Source organism: Mesoplodon mirus (assembly GCF_964341445.2).
Source record: "Mesoplodon mirus genome assembly, chromosome: 2".
NCBI lineage: Eukaryota > Metazoa > Chordata > Mammalia > Artiodactyla > Ziphiidae > Mesoplodon > Mesoplodon mirus.
This window is the reverse complement of record NC_138977.1, coordinates 7,185,302-7,205,122: the sequence shown is the minus strand read 5'-3', so window position 1 is coordinate 7,205,122 and position 19,821 is coordinate 7,185,302. Positions and strand designations below refer to the sequence as shown.

General features: G+C 43.8%; 1 protein-coding gene across 2 annotated transcripts in view; it reads right to left on the bottom strand.

Annotated features, from left to right (window-relative positions):
- The window catches only part of NR3C2 (nuclear receptor subfamily 3 group C member 2), a 369,531-nt gene that overhangs the window by 20,842 nt on the left and 328,868 nt on the right, over positions 1-19,821 (bottom strand). For both annotated transcript variants that reach the window (XM_082605644.1, XM_082605643.1), the window contains 2 exons: positions 17,560-17,690; positions 11,698-11,855 (listed from right to left, as the gene is read on the bottom strand). In XM_082605644.1, the coding sequence (XP_082461770.1) occupies positions 11,698-11,855; positions 17,560-17,690 (289 nt within the window). The remainder of the gene's footprint in view (positions 1-11,697; positions 11,856-17,559; positions 17,691-19,821) is intronic.

Genomic DNA, 19,821 nt, shown 5'->3' with positions numbered 1-19,821 from the left:
CCTTTTCTGTGCGGGGCCCCCGAAGGGGCAGCTAAGCTACCAGGAGCCACAGGGCTGACCAGGTGCAGGGCTGGCTCTGCACTGCCATCCTCCACAGGGGCTTCTCTCCCCTCTGCTCCTGCCTTCTGGGCCCGCCTCGCTCACGAACCAGGGAAAATGCACGTAATCACTCCCTGCCTTAATTCTTTTCTCTGTAAAAAGGGTAAAAAGACATGCGTAAATATTACTATTATTCCCTTTTTATAGAGAAAGGAATTAAGATGAGGTGATGAAGTGTAAATAGGAGTATTTACTCATCCTTCCTTCGTGGAGATACTGGAAGGCTTTAATGCTAGGACTTAGGAAGAAAGGCACTAGGTAAATCCCAGGCATTATATAGGTATTTTAATTGTAAGAAGAGGGATTTAGGCTGCCTAAGAGGGGGGGATGTATAGACACAGGTGTTAGACAATGAGATCGTTTTCCAAAATCTTCCCTAGACAGATTTCAGATTGGGAAGATTGCTGTACGTCAGATGTGATTTTCTATGAGCATGGCTTCCCAGACCCTCAGTGGATCTTTCTATCTGATGCTTTTTTTCCAGAAAGCTCACCCTATGGCATCATAAATCTCACGGGGTCAGGTGGAAATGGAATGCACAATTCCCTTGACCTCCCTGAAAAAGGCAAGGTCCAAGTTTCTCCCCAGCATCCTTACGGGACTTTCTTTTCTTACAGATTTTCAAAACTAGCTGTGAACAACAGCACATGTTCTGTGGGTATACTTATGAAACTTATGAGATGAATAACGAAGCCAAAGGAGTGGCTATCATTAGAAAAAAATGCTTCTTCCCCTCTCTTTAAATAAATTGGGATCAGACATAATCTTTAATTCTGCCAGTTAAAGATGAAAAGGAACAAACTACTGTCTGTTATCATTGTAAGTTCCTAAGAGAAAGATTTTTGACACCAAGACAAAAACCCATGGAATGGGAGAAAATATTTGCAAACCATATATTGGACAAGGGGTTAAAATCCAGAATATATAAAGAATGCCTACAACTCAACAAAAAAAAACACCAATTTTTAAAAATGGGCAAAGAAACTGGACAATTCTCCAAAGAAGACATACAAATGGCCAATAGACACATTGAACGATGTTCCGTATCACTAATCATTAGGGAAATGCAAACCAATACCACAATGAGATACTACTTTAAAACCTGTTAGGATGGCCACTATCAAAAATAACCCCAGCAAATAACAGGTGTTGGTGAGACTGTAACCCTTGTGCCCTGTTAGTGGGAAGGTAAAAATAACTGGAAAACAGTTTGGTGGTTCCTCAAAAAAATTAACAAAGAATTATCATGCGACCCAGGAATTCTATTTCTAGGAATATACCCCCCAAATTGAAAGTAGGGTCTCAAAGAGATATCTGCACACCCATGTCCACAGCAACATTATTCACAATAGCCAAGAAGTAAAGCAAGCCAAGTGTCTGTTGGCAGATGAATGGATAAACAAAATGTAGTCTATACATATAGTGGATTATGATTTACCTAGAAATGGAAGGAAATTCTGACATAGGCTACAACATGGATGGCAATGGAGGATATCATACTAAGTGAAATAGGCCAGTCTCAAAAGACAAATACTGTATGAGTCCACAGAGATGAGGCACCTAGAACAGTCAGATTCAGAGACAGGAAGCAGAATGGGGGCTGTTCTGGTGTGGGGAGGGGAAGCGGGAGTTAATAGGTATAGGGTTTCAGTTCTGCAAGATGAAGAGTTCTGGAAATTGGTTGCACAGCAATGTGAATGTACTTAACACTACTGAACTGTACAGTTAGAAATGGTTAGTAAATTTTGTGTATTTTACCACAATTAAAAAAAATAAAAAGGAATGACGAGCTCCTGTTTTGAAGTTTGTTTCCTCATTTCTCTAAAGTCAAATACAACTTCATCTTAGAATGTGGCCGGGTGATTGCTCAGCAGTTGGTAAGCATTGTCTTAAAGAGTCTAAACATTAGCTACTGAAAATATCTAAACATCTTAAATCAACCTTTGCCAAGGAGGTAAGGAGATAACCCAGGTTTTGCATTAAGCCAGCTGCAGAAAACCATGAGCAAACACAAGACCAAAGGAGATAAAGTTCTGTGGCTGCAAGTGGAAATCAACTGTCCTTGTAATTACGGTGTGATGTGAAGGTGATGGGTGAGAAAGGACTCAGGACCAACATTACTGATAAAATCATGACCTGAAGCACAAGACCAGCTCTGAAGCATCATGGCTGCCTTTGATGCCGAAATCTCATATCTGTATCTATAGCTCTTCAATGCCAAACACTCACATCCATCCATCCATTCACCTACCCATCTATCTACTACCTGCCTATCTATCTATTATCTATCATTTGTCTATAAATGGTACATATACATGCATTAATATATAGTACATTGTATATGTATATAATATATAATAAAGCTTTCACTAATTCAGAACTACTCATACACGGCTCTAGGTCCATAGCAAAGTTTGTTCGGGGGTTATTTATAAAGATAGAGTTTGCTAAGCTACTGTGATTTCTTCACTGTATCTAAACACATAAACACAACACTTGGCAGGTTCACTCAACCACATTCAAAATGCTCCATTTACATACCTGCCATCACATCACAGAAAGGCTTATAGTTCTGTTTTATTAAAGGACTTTTACTAAAGGGCTTTACCAGACAACACCTTGACCTTTTTAAAGCTTCCTGCAGCCCCTGCTGGCTTTGTAGCTTCCAACAGTTACTGGAAAGCTAGGTGAATCAATCAGCTATTCCTCACAAAAACCTCCTCGTTGCTATGGCTACTGAAGAGTTTTCAGACTGCCTGTGAACTGACCTGTCTGCAGCCTCTGCCCCAGCGTTTGCACAGGGGGGACACACGCTTTCCTGGCTTGTCCCCTGTGTCCCTCTTTTGGCCTTCTTATCTCACCTCAGCGTCAGCTCCTGCCCAGACTCTCTGCAGGCGCCTTCCTGGTTTTGGTCCCCTGGTGGTCCTCTTCCTCTGGGCTCGGTTCTGTTCACCGTAGGGCCACACTGATGCCCAGGCAGTTCTGTCGGCCCCTGGGCTTCAGTGACCACCACGCGCTGTACCTCTTCAGGTAGTATCAGCACTTTGCTTCCTCATCCTCATGTCCATGGAGCCCTGAGCTCACCTGACATTTCCCCTGGGACTCCTCAGGGCACCTCAAGTCAGTACATCCAAAACAAGCTTATCTTCTCCACTCACAAAGCTCCTCCCCTGCATCCCCTCGCCCAGTGCTGGTGACACTCCATCCACCAACCTACGTCCGAATCCTGGGGGTCGTCTTAGATCCGCTCCCTCCTCTCTCTCAACCTCTCCGTCCTATCCACCACCAAGAACCATCCATTCCACCACCTGAATATGTCCTAGGTCCCCCTGCCCCTGCTGTAACTTAGCCCCCAGCCCCCATCTCTTACCTGGACCACTGCACCAGCATCCTAACTGGCCTTCTGCTCCTCTTCTAATAGACTCTCTAGATTACTGTCAATACGACCGTCTGCCCTGCCCAAGATGATGGCAACTGGCCACATGGGGCTGCTTGAGCACTCGAAATGTGGCTAGTGTGATAGGGGAGCTCCATTTTCAATTTAACTAAATGTACATGTCAAGAGCCACACATGGCCAGCGGTTACCACACTGGAAGGAGCGGCGCTAGACTCTACAGATGTGCTCAAAATCGCTCAGTAGCTCCCTCAACATGGTTTACAGGTCCTTTCATTGTCTCCATCCTTATTTTTCTCCATTCCTTGGATACAATGAAATTTTCCATTTCTCAAAATCACCATGCACCCTTCTCCTTTGGCACAGTAACTCCTTTGGTTTCGGTGAGCTTCCCTCTGTCTGTCTGGTCAACTCCTACTTTGCCTTTGGGGCTTCCGTCATCTGCTGCCCCGGCCCACCTCCACCCACTTCACCTTCCGGATACCCGCCCCCACCCCGCCGCCCCGCCCATGGGCTTTTCAGTCCACCTCGAGCACCCAGCACACTGCATTCTAATTCCCAGTTTACCTGTCTACTCTATTCCCCCATCAGACCGCACACTCGGAGAGCAGGGGCCGAGCCTCCTTGGCTGCTGCTGTATCCTTAGCGCCAGCACAATGCCTGGCCCGGTGCTGTCTGCCCACCCCGGGCTCTTTGACACTGTCTTTCACAATGATTTTTTGGATGTGACACCAAAAGCGCAAGTGACAAAGGCAAAGCTCAGTGAGTACGATTACATCAAGCAACAGCCTCCCGGGGCATCTACGGGGGAGCCTGGAGAAACACAACTGTGATCGGCAACACAGGTGAGCAGCAGTAACCTTAACCATGAACATGGTGAACAAAGGGGGTACAACAGGCAAGGACACCCTTTGTATCTACAGGCAGTTGCATCTTCCCGCTGGGCTTTGTGGCCCCAGCTACCAGCACATGAAACACACCAATCCTGGAACTGCCTAGACCTTTTCACACCACACCCAGTCATCCTTTCCCTATTTATCCACAATGCTGAAAAAACAGAACATTCGGACCTATTTTTTCCCCCATTTTCCCCCATTTTTAAATATATTTGATGCATTTTTTCAGTTATGCAGACATAAAAAAATTTTTTTAGATGAAAATAAGCATTCATTGGCATAATTCACCCATGGCAACGCAGTCTGAACTCTGCTGTACCCTTGAAGTGAGAAATTTGTAGAGGCAAATGCAAAAATAGGGCTGCAGAGAGAGACGCCGTGAACCATTAATACCTGTCCCGTTGGTTTCACCAACTAGACAAAGAGTAAGATCTGCCTGGTCAATTACTCGATTAATTTGAAATCTTTACCTATGAAGATTTCTTTTCCCTGACGAGTGGGCCTTTGCCCCTCCCTCGTGCTCTGGAAGATAAGGCTTTGCTCACTTCACGGACTCTGGCAATAAGCACATCTGCCTTTATTTAGAACCTTTCTTAGTCATGGTCTCGTCAAAGAAGAAGACCGTGTAATACCGCTAACAATCATATCACAGGGGCAAGGGTTTTCATTCACCAACATCCATCTTTCCTGATGGTGACCTCACAGCAATCTGCCCTTGTCTCCATCACCGAACACCTTCCATCCCATCTGTGAATCTGAAAGTGTCTCAAGTACACCCAACACGTTTTAGCAACACCAGCCTCCCCTGGTAAGTGGCAGGACACGTAGAGCACAGGGACTGGAAGTGCCTCGGAAAGGCTTCTATACTGACCTCGGTCTATGTGATTCGCGACTAGGTGACTGCCCCACCCTATAGAATGGCCTTTCCTGCTCATGTCCCTGCTTGGTCTTGCCAACTTTACACTGTCACCCCCTTGAAGGCTCTGCCATGTGCTTGTCTGAGTGTCTCTGGGCTGAAAGTAAACTAAAACTACCTGATGGATGATGCTGGTTGGTGGTGCAGAGACAGGGTTTGGGGAAACTCAAACACAGTCTTGGAAAAGGGGAAGCGGAGGGGCGAATATTTGTTCAGTGCCTGTTACCTTGTAGATTCCTTAGTACCTGTGTTATTTCATGCGCTTCTAAAAATTCCCTACAAGATGGGTAGGAAATTATTATTATTATTATTATTCCCATAATAATAATCATAATTATTATTCCCATTTTACAGCTGAAAAAACGGAGGGCCAAAAATTTAGGCCAAGTGCCCAAGTTTACTGAGAGACATGTTGGTGGAGCAGCAGAGGCCATGCTCTATCTGCTGTCTCCAGTGGTCACAATTCTGTGGCAGACTCCTATGTGGGCCTTGGAACTTTCCTCGAGGAGATACTGACTGTAATGACGTGCAACAGAATCAGACGTGAAAGCAGCAGACAGCCTAAATGGTGGATCCACCCAACCTGGGGGCTGGCATGCTTCAGTGTGCGGGAAGAAACAGATCTGCATCGCTCTGAGAACCACCTCGAGCGTGGTCATGACGGAAACTGCCACTATCACCGCCCGATGCAAAAGCACCCACTCGTTAAATGAGCAATGGGGATCTCAAAATAATTTGTTCAGAGATCCAGCTGCTTGCAGCGATGTCTCTTTTGTTGATGATCGTGAAACTGAAACCGAATGCCCTCTCCACGGAAAGCAGGGAGTCTCCCAGTGTGCACTCAGGGAGGTACTGTATCACCAGATGTTCTGCTCCCATCTCGTCTGCATCCCCCTCGCAGAAGGGAAGCTCGGCTCCGAGAGCCTGGCTGGAGGAGAGCCACCTGGGCTGTGCAGCCTTCCCTGTGCAACCATAGAAAGCGATCACTCAGCAACAGGACCCTCTGGTCATGCCGAGGGACTTGCTGGTACCTGCCCAGGCAATGGGTAGGTTCTTAGCCGCGTTTAATGATCATCGGCAGAGAGGAAAGCCTCCCCACCAAAGACGGCTCAGCTTATGGCAAGGCAGACCCAACATTTGGTTTTGGGAACTGCTGAATGTGCATGACATTTTAATATAATACCAGGTTCACTGCCTTCAAGATGTAACCCCATGCCTCAAAAACAACACATTCCAGAAGATGCCAGGAAAGATCTAAATGAGTCTGGAGAGCCGGAGACCAGTGCAGCTATTTTCAATATACTCATTTTCTGATCTCCAGAGATGCAGCCCAGCCTGAAACCCAGCAGCTAGGATCAGCCTGAAGCCCTCCTGCAACACGTGGGTGGTATGGAGAGTGCCAGTCAGTTAAGAGGGCTCCAAGCTGCCACTGGCTACCTAACGACCTTGAGAAATCACTCCCTGGACCTCTGTCTCTCCTTCTACGAAAGAAAGATTCTCTGAGATGCCCCTACCCCGCCACTGGAAGCCTTCCATGACCCCTGCCCAGCACAGCTGGCTCCTAGACCTTCTCGACAAGCCTTTCCAGCAACTCGGAATAAATATCAGTGAGCCCATGACTCATGGTGTGCTCATCTCTACAGAGCTCCCGGCCCACCACCCTGTATAGTGCCGTCTGGTGGTCCTGAGCAGGCAGAAAGCCCCCCGTGGCCAGGTTTGGGTCTCTCCCACTAGTGCCCTGCCTGGTGCTTTTAGACACTAATGTATTTGTTGAATGAGATGAACCTCTTCCTCTATCAGAGCAAGTGGGATTCCTAAGGACGGGAATGGGAATGATGAGAATAATACCCGGCTTGTAGGGGGTTTTTAGAACTGCATGAAATAACACAGGTACTGAGGCATCCAAACAGATGTTCACCCCTCAGCTTCCCCTTTTGAATGGGACGAACCTCTTCCTCCGTCAGGGTGAGTGGGATTCCTAAGGGCGGGCATTCTGTTCCCACTTGCACCTCTGGTCCTAGAACATGGTAGGGGCTCACAGTCAGATGAATGAATGAACATGCGGGTGCTCTCAGAGGTCCCACTGCCCCTAGTTACCTTCTGCCTTGCATTACACTCTAGCTGTCTCTCTAGCATCTAAGCAATCTGAGGCTTGGGTTGGCGTCCCATGTTTATTTTGTATCCTCTGCAGTCTCGTCAATTTTGCCAGGCATGAGGCACTCTGTAGGCTAGTGTGTACGTGGAAATAAAGTCAATTACAACAGTATAACCTTGAAACTAGTTAACAGAGAAAGGGCAATTTTTTTGCCTCTAAGAAACACTAATATCCATTCATGTTTACCAGCTGTTCTACATGCTGATAGTAACATAAATAGTCCTTGATCTCCATGAATGAGTAGAAGTTACCAATGAATTCATTAGAAATGTGCCTCTTACACTCACAGGAAATTAACTGCCATTCATAGTAATACCTAGAAAGTGACCAGTCATTCTCTATTCTCTAGAAGAATAAGGAATCTATATGCTTTACATATAACGCCCATTTACAATGCAAAAATACACCTATCCCGAGAAGCCTGGCCACAGCTGCTTTCTTTGAATCTTTTTTTGGGGGAAGATTGATGTTTGGAGGGCTTGTGATTCATTAAAGTTGCTGACCAGTTCAAATACTTAACTGCCAACCTGTTCTTTCAGAGAATGTTCCTTCCACTCACCTTGGCACTGCTCCGCCAACCCATGTGTACACCAAGTGGGAGCAAACCACGCATCATGAGAGCTGTGTACACGTGTCCCCAGATCTATGGATGTGTGTCCTGAGGGCTGGCATACTATGCACACTATTTAAGCAGAACTTTGATTTACATGCACAGGGTTTTTGTTTGTGTGACCCTTAGGAACACACGCTCTTTTTCCACAAGGTGACCAGAACGAGGCTCTGAGTACAGAGCCAGTCCTTCTGTAGCTCTTTGTTCCCTGGAAAAAAATTCTACAAATGTTGACTCTCTTATTTACTCTAATGAATAAGCTGTAGGCAGTCTCAAGTCTGAGTAAGCGTGAATGTTAGAAAGGTCCCTCTAGACTTACAATGCATTTTTCAATGTTCTGTCTGGGATGGGAATATAAATAGAGCATTCACGATGCTTCTGTTAGGCTACTTCTAAGGGCAAACATTTTTGATTGTTTAAAATAAAGGTTTTAGAATTAAAGTGATTCCAGTGATTCCCAAAAGAATGTTCTCCTTCTAGCCAAAGTGGAGTAAGGTGGATTGGATTTACCCTTCCACCAGGAATAACCAAAAATACTCAGAAAAAAAATACATGAAGAAAAGGTTTTTGAGACACTACATATCAGTCAATGAAGGACAATGATCTCTAGAAGAAAATGGAAGAGAAAAGCTTTGTGACATTGGCTTAGACAAGGATTTCCTAGCTACAGCCAAACACATAATTCATAAAAGAAAAAATAATCAATTGGACTTTATTAGAATTCAAAATCCCTGCTCTGCAAAAGACACTGTTAAGAGAATGAAACAATAAACCACAGCCTGGGAGAAAATACTTGCAAATCATATATCTTATAAAGGAATTGTATCTAGAATATATAAAGGAGTCTCAAAACTCAACAATCTAATTACAAATGAACAATCCAGTTTTTAAAAATGAGCAAAAGAGGTGAACAGATACTTCAGCAAAGATGGTGAATAAGCACAAGAAAAGAGCATTAATCATGAGGGAAATGCAAACTAAAACCACAGGGAGACATCGCCACACAGCTATTAGAATGGCTAAAACTAAAAAGACAAATGATACTGAGTGTTAGCAAGGATGTGGGACAATCTGAACTCACACACACTTCTCGAGGGAATGCACACTTGTCCAGTGACTTTGGAAGACCGTTTGGCGATCTCGTAAACAACGAAAACATACCTACCATATGACCCAGTCTTCCGCTGCTAGCTATTGACTCAAGAAAAAGAAAGCAATGTCCACACAAAGACGTATACATGACGTTCAGTGCAACTTTATCTGTTAGTAGCGCCCAATCTGGAAACAACCCAAATGTCCATCAATAGGTGATAGGACCGCTGAACTGTGAAATATCTTTATGATGGGACGCTAGTCAGCAATAAGTAGAAATGAAGTACTGATATATGGCAACAGCATGGATGAATCCCCAAATAATTACGCCAAGTGAAGGATGCCAGCTACCAAGGACTATCTACTGCATAATTCCATGTATATGAGACACTACCATATATAAACTAATCTACATTGCCAGAAAGCAATATGGAAAGCACCTGGGAAGTAGTAGGTAGCAGGAAAGGTTATGGATGAACAACAAGGTCCTGCTGTATAGCACAGGGAACTCTATTCAATATCCTGTGATAAGCCATCATGGAAAAGAAAATGAAAAAGAATATATATATTTGTATAACTGAATCACTTTGCTGTACAGCAAAAATTAACGCAACATTGTAAATCACCTATACTTCAATTTCAAAAAAGGCGCAAGGAAACTTCTGGAGTGATGGATATGTTTGCTGTCTTGATTGCGATGATAGTTTCATGGGTGTAGACACGTGTCAAACTTCTCAAATGGTATGCGCTAAGTATGTTTGGTTTATTTTGTATCAATTACACCATAATAGAAAAAATACTAAAAAGACATTGATTTGCCTTGGGGGATTTTGCAGCAAGTCATCATTTATGATTTAGCCATTTGGCAACTGTTCATTGAGCTCCTATCTTGTGCCCAGCACTGTGCTGCACTAAAAACAAGCCAGCAGAGGACGGTTTGACACCTTGACCCCTGGTGCAGCCTCCGAGGGTTTCCACTGTCCTACTGTGCTTAAGGCACGGAGATCCCGAAGGGCTGTGGATAAACAAGTTTTAACTTCTACTGTCAGTCTCATTACATGTAAATTGCTTCAAAATGTATCATCTCTTTTCACATGCTGTGATAACACTTACACACTCATTTTGAAACTGCGCTTGCGCCTGCCCAATCATTTGCACAAATAACAGAATTCATCAAGAAAGAATCACACCTGCTGTTCCTCCTCCCCCACCCCAGCTCCACTAAGAAGGACTTTCAAGAGAACCAACAGGAGCAAGTAACTGTGCTCCTTGTTCTCAGGTCGATGATCCTGCACCCCCGTCTAGCTTCCTTTACTTCCTCTTGTGAGGGTTGCGGATAGCACCGTTTGCTGTGTTCCCCAAAGTCCTGTAGACCATCATTTCTTATCCCTGAGATTTTCTATTAAACCATGCTTTTAGGCCACTAATAATTAGCAAAACTATCTAACGCTCTATTCACCTTGAGGAAATTTGAATCCTCTTGTATGAAACATTCAGAGAAAGCAAAGGCCAACGTGATACGCACAGGGTCTTCAGTGTAAAAACCCTGGAAAGTGACATTCTTTTATCAACCAACCCACAAGGCCATACCATTCCACCGGCATAAAAAAACCTCTAAAGGATGAACCATTATTTCAGTAGTAATACCATTATAATATTGGTCATCAAGCCTGTCGACATTGTCCTTAACACTACAGAAGTACTTGAAAAGGGGTTTCTTACCCAAATTACATGGGCTGAAATTGGGCAATACATTTTCCAGAAGAAAGTAGGAAAACCTTCCAAATATAAAAAAGCTAAATTAGCATGACCGCGTATAACTTTTTTTGAGCCAGAACTAGAGAAACTGCTTGCAAAATGAAACAAGAAGCATATTTTAAGTGACATAACAAACCGAGTTATCCAAGTCAGTATTCTGTAGAAACTGCTAACCACCACTACATCTGTAATTGAATAAATTAGAAACCAGCTCAGAATTTACTTTCCATATTTACACAAGCCAAGAAAGGTGACTCCTACGAAGAATACTGAATATAAGATTCAAAATTTGGCAACAAATGAGATGATCCCAGCTGGCCCTGGACCACTAATAATGTTTTTGAAAGATTGGGTTATTAGATTAACAGTTGTAGAAGATGGCCTCTATTTATGCAATGTGAAAGCAAACATTTTTATTCACCGAACAGTTCCTAAACTGCAAGCAGAAATGGGAAACTTGATCTGACACCTGTAGCAAATCTGAGGGCCTTCCCTGGCCCAGAGCTCAGGATTTGCCATCATGGTGCACATTTCTCTTACACTCTGCTCAGGAGGGAAAAGAGCCACACCTTTTCCTTTACATGAAGTTTGTTTCAAAGGTATCCTGAAGAAACACTTCTTTCCTCATCAGTTTTCAACTCTTGCTCCCTCCCGTGGATAATTTACCCCTATTCTTCCCAAAGCCTCGAGAGCTTTCTCAGCTCTCCAGTTGCTTTGGGTCCATAGTGTGTGACTGTGGATCCTTCATTTAACAGGCGCCGAGAGGCTCTACTTACATCATGCATGGAGTCCAGAAGCTTGGTCAGTTGGTAGAACCTCTGCCAGCTCTGCCCGGAATTGTTGGGACACTTCGTCACCATCTTCCTCAGTTCTTTGATGTAATTTGTCCTCATTTCTTCAAACGCAGCCTGGCTTTTGAGGCCATCCTTTGGAACTGTGTTGAAGGAATACCGACATGTAAGTTCCCAAGTTGGAAAACAGCTTTAGCATCCTCATAGTTAAATGGCTTAGACTACGTTGAGTCATGAGGCTCACACTTTGAGATTGATACTGAATCTCAATGATTCCATTTATGAATAAATATGGCAGCGAGATGACGGTTAACCTTTGTACACACACATATACAAAAGAATAATGATAACTGGTTTACTGGGTGTATGTTATAAGGCGCTTTGTTTATATTAGCTTGCTTAATCTTGACATCAGATCTTGCACATCTTGACACAATCATTATGTGATTCTCATTTGACAGAGGTGGAAGCTGAAGACTGGAGGCTTACTCACTTGCACGAGGACACAATAAATACATGGTAGAGGAAGGGTATAAACCTAAGTTGTCTGCTTCCAAAGCCTGTCTCTTAACCACAGCGCTATACTGTCTTGTGGCCTGTCATCAAAGTTCTTATGAATCTCAGCTTGCCAATACCTCAGACGTAGGAAAATATACTTTGAGTTTCCAGGACAACTGGAAGAACCACAGACAATCTAAGCTGGGGCTGGAATTAGAAAGCAACACTTCATATTCCAGTTCCAATATCAAAGACACTGGGGGAAACCTGCCATCTACCAGGGGGAAGACAGTGTGTGGCAAAGAAGCACTTCCCATCCTCTTTGTTCCAAGATCACGTGACCACCGAGGCACTGTCATGTGACTGCCCAGACAACCTGCTGGCAGGTCTGTGCACTGGTTTGTGTGTGTGACAGGTCACACAACAGTGGTCTGCGTACAAGGCAAGATCAAAAACTTTTGAAGAGAAGAAACCACATTCATCGTTATCTTCGATAAGATAGAAAATTAAGGGTTATGTTTTCTTCTTTCCTTGTATGGAGTGGCTGGCTTTCCTAATGAAACAAAAAACATCTCACTAAAAATAATACTTTGAAATTCAGCACCTGGAAGGATATGAGTGTTTCTGTGACCTGAAAGGAGATGTTCTTTCCCAGGACACACGTGAACACACTTTATGGACAAGGGGTGCACCAGGGTCTGTGTGCTGTGAGGAGATGTAGGGTAGAGTGTAAGCTACAGGCGTCCCCTTTGAAAATCTACTTACATGTTTGCTTTGGTTCACTACAGCCAGTATGTACTTATGCTTATGCTTTAACTCTGAAAAATCAAATCACTTAGAACCTTCCTTTTTGGATGATGAAGATAATAAAAATTCGCCTTGTGATATAGAGTCTGAAATTGCTCTTACTTTCACTTCTCAAGTGCACATCCTATTTGCTAATTTACAATAACTGGTATAAATAATAACTTACTTAGGCCATCAGCTCTTTAGAATGGCTAAATATGTTTTTGAGTGTTACGTGTAACCCTGGGAGCCGGAATACCACTGTTTCCAAATAAACCCTGTTGTCCTGTATAAAGATACAGATTATCTGGCAAATTAACTTCCCATATGATGCCAGTAATCTTCTCCTTGAGTTTAATTGTTGAGGCGTTTGATTTGTCGTTTATCTAAGTCTATTTTTTGTGGGGAAAAAATAAATCCCTAATGGCCACTGCACAAATTCCTGAGGCTGCCGCAATATCAGTTGTGGTTCAAAATATTTGACATTCACGTTCAGAATTAAATATCATCCATTATGTAACAGTTTATTTTTCTTTGCAATTAAACTCTTGTTGTAAAAGTATAAAAAACGTAAAGAAAGGTGGTAATAACCAGGACGTTAATAGTGAAACTACAGATCCACTTTCTACCAAAACTTTAATGTTAACCCAAAACGTTCCAAAGGAAACTGAAAGTTTGCAAGTAAGTGCCTACACTGCCCACCCACAGATAAACATTTATTTTTTTAAGTTTCAAAATGTTACGGAGTAAACCTTTAGCTTTTCTGTATAGATACTTATGGATGTCATACCTTAAAAAATTACCTAAAATTAGAATGGAGTGAATACATTGCACAACTATATTTCAATGTCATTTGGTATAGCTACTAAGGTTAACCAAAAGCCTTCGTATTTCTGATACCTGTGTTATCAAAATTCTCAAGATTATGAACAACTTGTATCAAATATTACTTGTATTTTACTGCTGTGACTGAAATATATTGTACCATTTTCCCAGCCAGATATTTTAGAAGTTGAAACAAACCCACAAAAAAAGAGAACTTAGGCAAAACCTCAAATTTTGGAGGTCTGCCCAGATTTTCTGAATTTACTTATTAAATGCAGCAGGGCTCCTGGAAATCATCCAAAATCTATGGGCTGAAGAAGACCAAAGAGGCAACTGGGTGGGAAGATGGTCTGCTTTCCTCTGTGAGCAAAAAGAACATGATCTTCTCTTGATGTCATTGCTTAAAAACTTTCCTGATACACTGGACATCAGGTGTGTAATTTAAGCTTCTAAATAAGAAGAAAAATTTTCATACGTTCTATCACAGATTCGCAAAATAAGCTTGCAGCAAAATAAGCTGCAGTTTAAGCTGCAGTAAAATTCTTTACTTCTGCTCTCCTGCTTTTTGATTTTGCTTCTTCTGCATCTACAAAAATCAGCCTTGAATGTACTGAGCGACTTGGAAGCTAATACATTAATTCAGGGAGCTTCAAAGTGATATCAGAATTGATTACAGGCTGACTGATTAAATGGATGTAAAAGGAAGACACCAATTACAATGAGTGGTCAAAGTTTATAAAGGATTAGTATCACACACATTTTAGAAAAAAATTAAATTCTATCACTCATCTGATAGAATTTTTTTTTTTTTTTACTTTTTTCTAAGAGTAATGATTAGTGACATAGCTTGGAAAGGGGAATAAAATCACTGTCTCTGAATTTCAAGAGTACATTTCCAGGGAATCCCCTGGCAGTCCAGTGGTTAGGATTCCGTACTTCCATTGCTAAGGGCGTGGGTTCAATCCCTGGTTGGGGAACTAAGAGTGTATTTCCAAGGTTATATTCCAGAAAGGATAAACTGGGAACCTCAGAAACCTTGAGGAACACTGGGGCAGGGAGCAAAGCCTGGTTCTACTGACCCTGAGGACAAGGGGCTGCACACACAAGCTCCTGGATGTGGGCTGAGTGTACAGGGAGGAATGGAGGGACCGGTGGGGCCCGCGGTAAACTGGGGAGAGCATGGGCTGCCCTGCACAACTGAAGTCAGTGAAAATCAAACCAGACAAAAGGCCAAAAGCCACCTGAAAAGCCTTGCCGGCCAAGTGAAACACAGCTGGGAAGTGCTGACCCCCCCTCCCTCCCACAGCCTGCTCTCCCTGCTGCCCTCACCTGCCAGGGCCTGCTTTCCACTTCCCGCTTGGGGCAGAGCGGAATTGCTGTGAGGGAAGGCCACGGCCCTGGGTTTGAGTCCTAGCTCCCCAAGGAGGCTGCACAAGTCACACCTGCATGCCTCCGTCTTGCCCACGTTAGAACGGGGGCTACCCATCTTGCAGTGTTAAATTAGACCACAGATAAAAACTCTTTGGAAACAGAGAGGTGCTAAACGTAGGTGGAGCAGGTACTGACCCACATCATTCACATCTACCACTGCCTCCCCGCTTCCTGTTCTACCGTCTCAGGCTTCAGGCTTCCCCAGACCCAATCCTTCCTTGCTGGAAACAGCGTCTCTTCTTATCCACTCCATCCTCAATGCTTGGCCGTTGATGCCACTTCCTTCCACGTGACTCTACTGAAAACCGCCCCTCCTCCCAAGCTGCTGATTCCTGGACCAAGGGGAGGGCCGGGTGCCTCCTGGATGCTCTTTTCAGCTTCCAGGTGGTCGCTCAACAAACTCTCCTCCTTTGAAGCCCTCGCCGCTCACCCCGGCGTCCTTGGCGTTCAGGACATTTCTCCGTTTCCTCAGTGGCCCACAGCGCTTGGCTCTGGGGTTTCCTCTCCCCCCAACCCTGTCTCCTGCCATCCTTCCCGGTCTCACCCTCATCTGATGGGAGCTTCCTCAAATTCCTTCCCCTCTGTTTGAAAAGGCCTGGGCCACTGTCTGTGGAAGAAGCACTCAGCATCCTTGCCAAGGCTGATCCTGCCCTCCCTCATCTCTTCTGGCACCATCTGCCATCGACTTCTCTCCTCTCATGCTTGGGTCCAGGCACCTAAAAAGGCTTCTCATCAATCTGCAAGTCCCTGGCTGTCTGGCACCTGCCTGAGGCCCAATGGTCAACCCCACTAGGCTTCTGTCCGCATTCTCAGCTTTCTCTGGAAGCGATGCCATTCATTAGTCATGCCGCTTGGGAAACCTTGCACTCTTGGCACCTTCTCAGGTCCCCCACCTCCCTGACAGCTCTGTTCCTGTCCCTCAGCCGCTGCAATCCACCTTTCCAGTAGCTCAATGGCTCTTTCTTCTTCTTTCTGTGTCTCGGCACCCCACTCGCCACTGGACTTTCATTTTCTACAAGGATAATGTCAAGTTTATATCTTGATACCCAAACCTGTCTTCTGAGCTCGAGTCCCCCAGTGTCCCCCTCTTTCAGCCTCTCTATGAGAGGCTACCTCTGACAATTAGCCCATCCGAAAGAGAAGTCATTTTACGCTCCACAACATCTGCTCCAGGTCCTGACATGAACGCATTTCTCTTCATGGTATCGCTGCCATCTTAGTCACTTCTCTGCACTCAAAACCTAGGTCACTTCCGACCCAGACTATTTTTATTTCCCCTTCTTGTCAGCAGCCAAGGTCAACTCTGCAGTGTGTCTTGAATGCGTTTGGTGATGTCATCATAGCATCCACCATTATTTTCCAGGCTGTTATTTCAACAGCCTCACAGCAGGTCTCTAGGCTTCTAGTCTGGCTCAATTCTCTGTCTGGCTTGGCCTCTCTCCCTCCCTGTCCCATTCCCTCTCATCCAGTTTATTGTCAGATACATGTTCATAAAGCCACGAAGGATCCCTTTGGTCATGTCACCCTACTGCTCAGAGCCTTTGGTACCACACTCCCCTGCTCGCCTCATAGACACCAGTCATCTTCAACAGGTGGGAATCTTTCGGCCCAATCTGCATCCCAACCTAATTCCCCACTTCTCCCCAATCCAATACCACCTGATGTGTCTTGAAAACTTTAGTGGATACAGAAATGAGATAAAAAAATTAAAACATTAACAGGCAAAACAGTTCCCGAGAACGAAGTGCTGTTGCATGGGTCTGCTTCCCACCCTGTCATGCTCACTCATGCTGTTCCCCAGCAGGAAGGCCAGCTCAGATTCAACCCCTCACCCTGGCAAAGCTCTCTGAGTTGCAGCTTCACCATGAATCCCTCCCTGATACCCAGAACTGAGCATACGCTTCTCTTCTCTGAGCCCCCAGAGAAGAGCCCCCTCTTTATCTCTATCGCGGTAGATAACCACTTTCCACAATGTAGTAAAACTACCTTGGGATTTATCTTATGGTAAAACTCCCTGAGGGTGGAGACTGTGCCTCATTCATCCCAGTAGTTCCTGAATTGCCCAGTCCCACCGTACACATAACAGACACTTAACAAATCAGATGGATGAAGGAATCAAGGCAGATGCTCTACCCAAAGCTTCATACTCTGCAAGTAATTTATTTCATCTGACACCAAAGCCCTCCGCCCACCTCCTCCTATTTTTTTTTTTTTCATATCGACTACCTAACCCTATAAATAGGCAACTCTCCTAAAGGGGAGATGATGTGACAATGTAGGAAAAGGGCCAGGTGGGTGTCAGTTTACTTGTGCTTAGGAGCAGCAACACTTTCATTACGGTGTACTCCTCAAAGGTGAGCTGCAGCCGGACAAACTGAAGGCTGATCTGGTGCATCCCCTGGCAAAGCTCATACATGGCAGACTGGTGCATCTTCTCTCTGCAAAGGAAAAGCAAAGATGTCTGAGAATGCAACGTCCATGATCAGACCCAGACTGGCTGCCCAAGGCAGCCTGACGAGAGATCTGAGTCAGATCTCTCATTTGCTTTTGGCTTCAATATGGAGCAGAAGGGTACTTGCAAGGCAAGTCAGCTGCCTTGCATCATGACTGGTAAACTGCTTATAGACCAACCCTGTCAGGCTGTTGACTCGTCCATTGGGAGAATGTGTCAGAAGCACCAAAACCAACCTTTCTCAAAGTGTGCCATGATTTCATTTGACATCAAGAGTGACAACAAGTGATGGTGGCATGTGTGATCGTGAGATTGTCCACCAAGCAGAGAAGCTGCTGTGATGTGGGGGGAAGCCTGGAGACGCCTATTCCTCTTCGGCCGGAGATCCCAAGCGCTTACTATTTGGAAGGGCAGTGTTCGATGCTATGGATGCAGGACAGCGATGAATAGTCTTATTTCCACATGGACCCCTTTATAGAGGTTGTGAAACATGTCCGTTAACTCTTTGCAGCAGCACATTTAAAAAGGGAAATCAGACAACATTTTAAAAGATTCCTCAAATGGAATCTCTCCAGTACAGGAAGAAAGTGATATGGGAGTTTGTGTGATACATACACGTGTCCATTTAAACAACCAACCAAGCTACTTTCTCTGCCAAATCCAAGTGTTTCCATAAAAATCCTCATGATTTTACGACAGAAGTCATTATTTTCTCTTTCCGTGAGAAGGAAGTAAGGCATCATTTAGTTGTTCAGATGTTTTTCCTCAAAGTAATAAATCTTTTTTATTTATAAGATAAAGTACTCTTTATCTTTATCTTTATGGATAAGTACTCGGTTATGATGACCAGAATGAAATTAGTAAAAAAGAGTTTACTAGTGAGAAATGGGAAAGGACTTGACAAAGGCTATAGACACAGAAAAGGAGGTCACGATGGCTGATCTATTTCTATGAGTGACTGAACCAGGTGGGTGTCTGTGGTAAAGCAACCCTGCGATACCTCTTCCGGATGCACTCTTGGGTTCAAATGGCAAAAATCTCTTTTATCTCAAGACTGAAAGACATTTGTAAAAAACCCATAATGGAACACATAGCATTTTGCTTGGTATTATTGCTATATGTCTCTCTCTTCCCATAACAGGTTAAGAGATACTTTTATCATTTTTTAAATTTATTTTTTATTGAAGTATAGTTGATTTATAATGTTGTGTTAATTTCTGATGTACAGCAAAGTGATTCAGTTATACATATATATGAATTCTTTTTTATATTCTTTTCCATGATGCTTTATCACAGGATATTGAATATAGTTCCCTGTGCTATACAGCAGGACCCTGTTGTTTATCCATCCTATGTATAACAGTTTGCATCTACTAACCCCAAACTCCCAGTCTATCCATCTCCACCCCTCTCCCCCTTGGCAACCACAAGTCTGTTCTCTACATCTGTGAGTCTGTTTCTGTTTTGTAGATACGTTCATTTGTGTTGTATTTTAGATTCCACATATAAGTGATATCACATGGTATGTGTCTTTCCGGGAGCTATTTTTAATTAAGGAAATATTTTTAAAACACACACACATACAATCACAAACACACACCTACAGAAACATAGCAGGAGCCTATGGATCTACCATGCAGAATTAAGAATAAATGCTAATATTTTTGCCATATTTGCTTCAGACCTTTATAAAATAAACACGGCCGAGTTAAGGCCCCCTCTGTCTCCCTCCCTGTCCCCATTTATCTTCCTCATTGAAGAAGCGAACCACTCACTTTGGGAGATTATTATTTCCTGTCAGATGTGTATACTTTACACACACGTATGTATTCATAAAAACAGCACACAGTACCGCTTGGTTTTATGTAAATTTGAAATTAGATATGCATATCCTTCTGCAACTTATTTTTATTCAACGTTGTGATTCTGCGACTTATCCATTTTCATACAGGTAACTCTAAGCAAGGACATTTTCCCTGCTGCGAGTTTCATTGGTTTGAACACATCACAGTTTACTAATCCATTCCACTCCGGATGGACACCTGGGTTTGTTTCCGCTTTACGAGTATTACAGATGATGCCCAAGGGACATCCTTGGGCACTTCTCTAAAATACAA